Raw genomic sequence first — 9,689 nt, forward strand, 5'->3', positions numbered from 1 at the left:
ATGATTTGATGGCGGCTTTGCATTGGTTCTGGGATCGTGGGGAAATCACACCGGGGTGTAATGCTTCATTCATTACTCTCATCCTAAAAATAAAAGACCCCATCTCACTTCGCGATTACCGACCGATAAGATTAATAGGAAGTTATTACAAAATAATTTCTAAAATCTTATCGAACCGCCTATGGGTTACTATTTTAAAGTTGATAGGTATGGAACAAAGTGCATTCATCAAAGGGCGGTCAATTTTAGATAGCATCCTTATCGCGAATGAACTTGTGGACGATGTGAAAAAAAGAAAGTCTAAGTGCTTTATATTTAAAGCAGATTTCGAGAAAGATTTTGATAGTGTACGTTAGAATTTCTTGATAGATATCATGGGTAATATAGGTTTTGGTTGTAAACGGTTGAAGTGGGTCCACCCCTATTTTCGATCAACAACTATCACGATATTGGTGAACGGATCCCCGACAAAGGAGTTTAGTCTACATAAGGGTATTCGTAAGGGCGATCCTTTATTTCCCGACCTCTTTATTATAGCTAGTGAGGGCCTGAATGTTTTGGCAAATATTGCAATCAGAGACTGGTTAATAAGAGGTGTAGGTGTCGGGGAAGATAGAGTTAGAATATCACATCTCCAAATCGTAGATGACACAATATTTTTCGGAGATTGGGGTATTCGTAATATATCAAATGTTCATAAAATATTAACAGGTTTTGAAAAAGTGTCGGGATTAATGATTAACATGAAGAAGAGTCTGATATACGAGATAGGGGGCCCTCATGCTGATGTGGAAGCTGCAGCAACTAAATTCGGTTGTGATGTTGGTAAAACACCTTTTACATGTCTTGGTATGCCCGTTGGTCAAAAACCCGATAAAAAAAGATAGGTGGAATCCGGTGATCGAGAAATTTAACAAAAGATTGACGGATTGGAAGGCAAGATCAATGTCGTTTGGGGCTAGGTTAACTCTCATTAAATCTGTCCTGAGTAGTCTCCAGCTTTATTTCTTCTCGTTGTTTTGTGCACCCACCTGCGTTGTCAAAATTATGGTTCAAATGGGATGTGATATTATTACCTTATAGGGAGGGGGCTTAAATGTGGGTTCGTTGAAAGCTAGAAATTGGGCTCTATTGGGTAAATGGTGGTGGCGGTTTCGAACCGAAACCGAATCACTTTGGGTCAAAGTCATAAAAAGCATATATGGGCGGGACAGGGGGTTGGGGCACTCTACTTCTAATCTTTCTATTGTTCGTAGTACAATTTGGAGCAACATTATCCACATCGGTATTGACTTGTTCAAGATCGGGTTGGATATTAACTCATTTTTTGAGAAGAAAATAGGTGACGGACGTGATGTTCTTTTTTGGAAAGACATATGGACTGGTGACACTTCTTTAAAGGATAAATTCCCAAGACTTTTCAGGCTAGATACCAATCAAGACACGTGCGTAAACGAGCGGGTTCAACTAGTCAACGGATTGTTGCAGTTTTCATGGGAATGGGCAAGATTACCTTTGGGGCGTGTAACTGGAGAACTGGAGCAGCTTACGGGACTGATCGGGAACAATGTATCTTTGAGCGATGGCAACTCAACATGACAATGGACATTTGATAACTCAGGAGGATACAATTCGAGGTTAGTTTCTTCAAAAATTGATGAACGTATTATTGAAAGGCCGGTTCAACTACATGGCACAATGAAAAACAATTATATCTCTCAAAACATTGGTATATTTGTTTGGAGGTCCCTTCGTGGTAGAATCCCTGTTAGAGCAGAACTTGACAACCGTGGAATAGATTTAGACAGCATATTGTGTCCTATGTGTAATGACTTCGTTGAATCGGTGGAACATACTCTCATCACGTGTAAAGCGGCAAAAGATGTTTGGCAAGCTATCTATAATTGGTGGAATTCGTCTCCTCCCAATTTTGGCGGCTTATCAGACTTATTTTCGGGTTCGGGGCGTGGAAATCTCTTTGGGAGAAAATAAAAAGATTTGGCAAACTATTGAATGGGTTACGTGATACTTTATTTGGAAAAATAGGAACTTAAAGGTATTCCGGAATGACCCATGGGCATGTTCGAAAGTTGTAAGCGATATCTAAGTAAAAACCTTTGAATGGATCACAAATCGTTTAAGATATAAATCGATGGATTGGCTACAATGGATCACAAGTCCGAATACTTTGAGTTTTCCATACAACAACAGCCGTGATCCAGGATGAATTCGACATTTGTATAGTTTCGTGTATATATAAAGATTGTAAATATCCTTCTCTGTTGTTATGTTCACTTCATGTTGTAGGCCTGCCATGGCTTCAATTGTGATACACTTTGTACATTTGTATAGTTATATCAATAAAAGTTGGTTTTTCAAAAAAAATGAAGTTTGGTGGGTGTGAAAATGTGGAGTTTAGACCTTGATTAGTGCGGCGCGATCGAGCTTTTTTTGCCTTCATAAGGCCCCCATAGCGCCGCTATAGGGCGCGATCGTTTTTTTTGGTGGCGTGATGGGTGATTCATGGTGGGTGATGATGGGAGTTGCGAATGAAGTGGTGACACGTGGGGGTAGTTGCAGAAGGGTTGCTGGTTAACGTTGGAAGGGAAAAGAGTCGTTTGTATTTTTTTTTTTTTAATGTATTACTCCTTATTACATCTCTATATATATACTACACTACATCTCATATCTATATACACTCTCATTTAATCCCAACTCTCTCATTTACAAATCTAAAATTTCTCAAAATCAAAAAAAAAGTCTTAACATCAAGATTGAAACGAGACCGGTTCCAGTAACCTCTACAATTTCGGCTCGCCAAATTTGCCCGGTTCAAACTCAAATTCCCGCAAAATGTTCGGGGTACTCAACCAATTGGCAATATGTCTCAACAAAATCTTCTTAATGATTTCAATAATTCGAGCTTCTTTTCACAATTTCTAAATACACAACAAATGCATCACAATTATCAACAACAATACCACCAACCATTTAACCAATCATTTAACCAACCATTTAACCAACCATTTCAACAACAATATTCATCACAATTTTCTCATTTCTCACAACCTAGTATGGTGCCATTCCAACTACCAAATACCCAACCATGGACACAAACACAACAAACCTTCACACCTCTAATTAACGAAGAAGTGGAAGAAATTCGTGGTGGGGAGCAACAACCAAATGTACGGGTCCGACCAAGTCATAAACGAGAAGGAAAAGAACAAGCAAAAGAACCACAACTCAAAAAATTGTGGACTCCTCCCGAAGAAATTTGGTTGGCTAAGTGTTGGATCGATTGCTCGGAAGATGGGGTTCACGGTAACTAGCAAAGAAACACGACTTTTTGGGCTAGAGTCGAAATAAGTTTAATAATAATGATTCTGGGTATTTAAGAAATGACGACCAATTAAGTGGGAAATGGTGACATATGGATAAGGCGTGCAAAGATTTCACGGCCTTATATAATGAAGAAGAACGTAACCCAAGGCGTAGCGGTCGTGTCGAGCAAGACGTATATAACATTGCGGTGGAAAGATATCAAAGTCGGGCAGCGAAGCCGTGGACTTACAAGGATGTTTGGGAGTTTTTGAAAACGAGGTCGAAGTGGTATACACCACCTGCAATTGGTGGTAGTGGCCTGCGAAGGAGAAAGGGACAACTTGTAATAGAAGATGATTACGAAGATGAGGTTGGCGAAAACCAAACAGTTAATCTCGGGGAAGATCGTTTAAGCAACCTCAATGAGCTTTTTGGAGACGATGCGATTGAACGTCCTATGGGAAGAGACCGAGCGAAGAAGGCTGCGAGAAAATCGGTTTCGTCTGATGCGGGTACATCATCACGGGGTACGAACTCTTCACGTGGTATGAATTCTTCAAGATTTGACGAGTTGTCTTCTAGGTGGGAAGAGAAAATGGATAAAGAATTGGAGAAACGAAGCAAGGGTATTGATCGTATAGTTGAGAAAGAACGAATGAGGTCGGCACTCGAGTGTGTCACAAAATTATTTAAACTTGACGTTAACGACATCCCCGACCCGAAAGAAAGGAAAAAAGCTTTGAAGTTCAAGAAAAAGATGGTCGAGTGTTACAAAGAATTCATTTCAAGCGACGAGGACGACGCCGAGTAGTTTTAATTTCTAGTAATTTAATAAAGTCATGGTGTAATGGTATTTTAGGATTTCTTAAGTATTGTTTTTTTAGGACTTTAATAAATTGTAATCGTTTAATTTTATTAATTTAAGTGTATTTTTATTAATATAAACTATTTTATATGTTATATTTTTATAAAAAAATGATTTTTGTAAATAAAATTAATCAAACAAAAAGAAAAACTAAATAAAAATGTGGGATCAATTTAACTCATCACATAACCATCACTACAAATTTCATCACGCCCTCACCCTCATCACATTTGCCAACTCAGCACTATATCCCACAAAAATCTAAAAAAAAAACCCATCACCCATCAGCACTAAAAGGTCTTAGGTGTTGGTTTAACTTTAGATTTGTATTGTACAATATTGGTGGAAACTAGTGGAAACTAATGATGGTTACACGAATAAAGGAGTTACAGTGGGCTTTTTTTCATAACTAACATCATTACATATTCATATGATCATTCTCTTAAAGTAAATTTGCCTCAATCAACATTCCTCGTGTGGGTCTCAACTTTTATACCTTTGACCATCAACTCACTTCAGAGTTCAGACCCATACTCATCTATGCATCTTTCTTGTTTGTGCTTATCATCAATATGTCGAAACCCGGATGTAGTTAATTGACATTTTATTTTCAGAAAGCATATATTGATATAACCGTTTTTTTAAGATATTTTAATAATAATAATAATAATAATAATAATAATAATAATAATAATAATAATAATAATAATAATAATAATATATAATAATATAATAATAATAATAATAATAATTCCTATATACTAAAAGTCAAATAAAAAATTGTAGTTTCAGTTGTTTATGATCGTCGTTTTGAGTTTGCGTTCACACTAAAAACGGTTCCTCAAATTCCGCTCAATTTACACAACGGCCCCTCAAGTTTACACTTTTTCAGGGTTAGAAAGTGTAAATACATAATTTTATTAAAATAAACTAATCCCACCGAATTTATAACGGGCCCTATCTTCTCGCTCGGTGCGAGTTAAATTTTTCCGAGACAACCGTTCAACTCGAAAAAATTTGACGAACACAACACAACTAACTATACGCGAAACGGACATCGTTAAAAAACACTAAATAACGGGCCCTATATTCTCGCTCGGTGCGAGTTAAATTTTTCCGAGACCACCGTTCAACTCGAAATAATTTAACGAACACAACGCAACTAAGTATACGCGAAACGGACATCATTAAAAAAATACTAAATATTTCGGCCTATATTTCATACGTATACATACACGTCCAACAAATAACTCAACCTACTAGATATATTATGTACCAAACAACGTACTCCAAATTCGACCGCGCGTTGAATACAACCGCAGCAACGCGCGGTCGAATTTTTTTCTAGTTATTATTAATATTAATTCCCCTAATATTTATGGTCAATTTTTTTGGAGAAAAAACATAACATAATAAAATCTAAGGATTAATCAACTACAATAGATTACAAAAGAAACCAAAACGAACGTTGCCCAAACTAAAAAAAAAAAAAAAAAAATTAGAAAAAAAACAGTTTCACCAATAGGACGAAACACGTTTACATAAAATAAAAAACAAAATTTAAGCTATGACAAACGGAATCTAAAAAACCGACTATACTAAACAAAGCAATTAAAACTACTCCCTACATCCCATTATAATTGTCCACTATCGATTTTTAATCGTTTTTAAGTTTTACTGTAAATATTTTCATTTGTACTGTATAATTTTCAATGAAAATTATATTAATGTATTATGTTTTAAATGTGCTTTCATTAATATAACTTTCATCTACTATTTTATGACACATACAAAGATATTTACGAAAAGTTGGAAAAGAAAGACTTTGAAAGTCAATAACGAACATTTATAATGGGACGAGTGAGTAACAAACTAACAGCGGTAGTGACTGAGAGAATGTCGACCACCCTGCAACAAAATAACCAAAAGGAGACCTCACATCCGCTAACCATCACAAGTCATCACAACAAAAGTATATGTACATAAAACGCACATCCCACCCTTAGGGTAGAAAGATCTCTAACAGAGAGATCCTTACCGAGCACAACCTCGTAGGTAGGGATGTCAATGGATCGGGTGAGCCTATATCCATATCCATATCCATATCCATATCCATATCCATATCCATATCCATATCCATATTAATTTAAATATAATTCATCCATCCATATCTATATCCGTTGGATTAAGCGGGTTAACGGATAGTCGTTGGATGTTAATTTTTTAAAAAAAAATCTTATTATGAAATGACATCGTAAAGTTTTTTTTAACAATGATATGTAATATATGTAAGATATATGAATCTAATACTATTTACATAGTTGTATCTTTACGATCTATATTTTGGATAACATTTTAATAGTTTATAGTGTACATATATAAGAATATTGAAATATATATGTATATCGGATGGTAATGGATATATCCATGGATGATAAATTGTCATCCATACCCGATCCACTAATTTTTCACATCATCTATATCCATATCCACTTATCATCCATTTAAATCATCAATATCCATTTAAAAGGATCGTATAGGATGAATATCCGATGGATCGGATATCCATTGCCATCTCAACCGGTAGGTACAACTGAAAAAGACGGACCAGACAAGGAAACCACGGCTATAGCACCACCCGCACCTAAATTTCTACCTATCAACGCCGCTCACCACCATCCATTGACAACAGAAATCCGCATCAACTAGGTAATGAACCCAAGCAACATGTCGATGGAACGAAAAAACCACCACTAGCCATCATCGATGACCTCCACTAATGAGGTGGAGGTACAAAAACAAACTAGTAGCGGAAAAGGAAACCATCTAGAAAATGTGAAATTCGATGGTTGTGATGACCCGGGAATTTTCGACCAAATTTAAACTTGATCTTAACATGATATCGACACGATAAGCAAAGTCTGTTAAACTGAATCTCAAGAATTTTGAGCTGTGTTCATGCATACAATTGACTTTTGACAATTCCCGACGATTCACGAACTTTTAACTGTAAACATGAATGTATATATATAAATAATTATATCAATAAATAATTATATATAATAAGTTAAATATATTTTTGAACTATTATGCGATTTAGTTTTTATGCAAGATAAATTAAAATAACTAAAACTTGTTATTTTGTGTATATAAAGTATGTTGAATATAAATTATTTCGAACATAAATTGTCAACGTTAGCAATGTATTTAATGTATAATGTTATACTTAGTTTACATGTTTTAATATATATAATTAACATAATTATCTAGGTAATAAAACTTGATAATTAAAACATAAATTATATATGTAACAGTTTGAATATGTATATAATTTTTATACTTAACTAAAATTATATGTATATTGTTAGCATGTATAATTAATAAATATATAAATGGTATATGAAATGTTACACAATTAATAAATAAAATTAATATATATAATTACAAGTTAAAGTATAATTAACATACTTAAATCCTTATTATTACTTTTCTCTTTATCATTAATAAAAATAATGATATTAATATCAATATCAATATTATTAATATTGTTAAATAATATATAGATGTAAAATTTGATACATATAATGTATTATATCTTTATTATTATTAGTATATTAATTATTAATATTATTATTTTAAATTTATGACATAAATATGAAATTAGATATGTATTAATATTATTATTGTCATTTAATAATATTAGTATCATTTAAATTAGTGTTATTAATAATATTATTTGTATCATTTATATTACTAATTAATTATTTTTAAACTTATTGAAATTACCATTATTGTTATTATTAATATCATATTATTATTATTTATATAATTATTATTATTATTAGTATTATTATTATTAAGATATTTATTAATATTAATTATATAATAAAATGGTACGAATTAATTCAGGGTTCCAATCAAACTTTTACATTTTTGTTTCTGTCTGATTTGTTATCTTTCCAGATCGAATAAAGTGTACAAATCTGTTGCGAGTGGTTGTCCAATTTTGTTTTATTTTTATTTTATTTTTATTTTTTTTCTGGCTCGATTGTCTTCTGAGTATACTCTGGATATAAAATGATCAATCTTCTCTACAATTGAAAACGTCATTCATTCTCTCGGAAAATTCTTTTTAAGGAAGCTTTTATATGGGTATACTTCTTTTTTTATTATTATTATTATTATTATTATTATTATTATTATTATTATTATTATTATTATTATTATTATTATTATTGTTATTGTTATTGTTATTGTTATTATTATTAATGTTATGCTATTAGTAGATATTAGTATTATTATTATTATTGTTAGTATTATTATTATTATTATTAAATATTAAGACCATTATGAGTACTATTATTATTATCATTATTATTATCATTATTGTTATTGTTATTAGAATCATAAATATTAAAATTATTATTATTAATATAAGTATTACGATAGAAATTTCATTTACTATTATTATTATGATTATAGTTACAAATAAGATTTGTAGTATTAGAAATGTTATTACTAATATCAATATTATCATTCAAAGTATAAATTTTATCATTTTACTACTAGTATAAGTACTATTATCATTATTATGAGTATTATTATTATTATTAGTATTATGATTATAATTATTACCACATTTATATTTATAAGTATTACTAGTGTTATTATTATTATTATTATTATTATCATTATTATTATTAATTTATCATTTTATGATTATTATCATTAGTGTGAGTATCATTAACAGTAGTGTTATTATTAAAAATGTATATAATTATTACTAAAAGTATTATTATTTTAATCTATCATTATTTTCATAAAGACTATTAATAACACTACACTTATTATTATTAGTAGCAGTAAAATTATTATTTTTATCAGTATAATTATTACCAGTATTACAATTATTATTGTTATCATCACAGGTACAAGTATCATTATTAGTAATATCATTACTAATAAAGTTATTATGAATATTAGTAAATTATTATTACCAAAACAACTTTTTTTTAAACAAATAAATATTTTGTACATAAAATACACTAAATATAATAATATTTCATATAACCATATATCAAACATATTATATTTCTATATAAATACTTTCATACAATAAACTATTGAATTTAACATTTAATACTAATCATAGATCTATATAGATATAGTAATATAACTAAATGTGTAGATATTAGTTATTTACTTATTTTCAATACATACAAAATAAAAAAATACAACATAAGATATAAAATATATAAGTAAAGTATATATATTTTTAAGGAAATTTAGTATAAATTCTATATAACTACAAACATATAAAATGTATATAATTAATAAATGAAATGATGAGATTTCTATTATACGTTTTAATAAATATACAAATGATAAAGGTTCGTGAATCCGAGGCCAACCCTGCATTGTTCAGTTGTTCAATATAGTCATATGTATTTTTACTACAAAATACAGTATGGTGAGTTTCATTTACCTTTTTACCCTTTAT

General features: G+C 31.1%; 1 protein-coding gene across 1 annotated transcript; it reads left to right on the forward strand.

Moving 5' to 3' along the window:
- Positions 1-374: 374 nt before the first annotated feature.
- Positions 375-1,599, forward strand: LOC139849046 (uncharacterized). Its single transcript, XM_071838722.1, has 2 exons — positions 375-857; positions 1,084-1,599. The coding sequence occupies exons 1-2, from the start codon at positions 375-377 to the stop codon at positions 1,597-1,599; spliced, it is 999 nt and encodes a 332-aa protein (XP_071694823.1).
- The last annotated feature ends 8,090 nt before the right edge of the window (positions 1,600-9,689 follow it).

The sequence above is a fragment of the Rutidosis leptorrhynchoides genome, chromosome 5 (assembly GCF_046630445.1).
Source record: "Rutidosis leptorrhynchoides isolate AG116_Rl617_1_P2 chromosome 5, CSIRO_AGI_Rlap_v1, whole genome shotgun sequence".
Taxonomy (NCBI): Eukaryota; Viridiplantae; Streptophyta; class Magnoliopsida; order Asterales; family Asteraceae; genus Rutidosis; species Rutidosis leptorrhynchoides.

Coding starts and splice junctions, on each gene's coding strand:
- LOC139849046 (XM_071838722.1), top strand. CDS start 375: ATGGGTAATATAGGTTTTGGTTGTAAACGGTTGAAGTGGGTCCACCCC. Junction 858..1,083: donor TTACATGTCTTGGTATGCCC/GTTGGTCAAAAA, acceptor ATTACCTTATAG/GGAGGGGGCTTAAATGTGGG.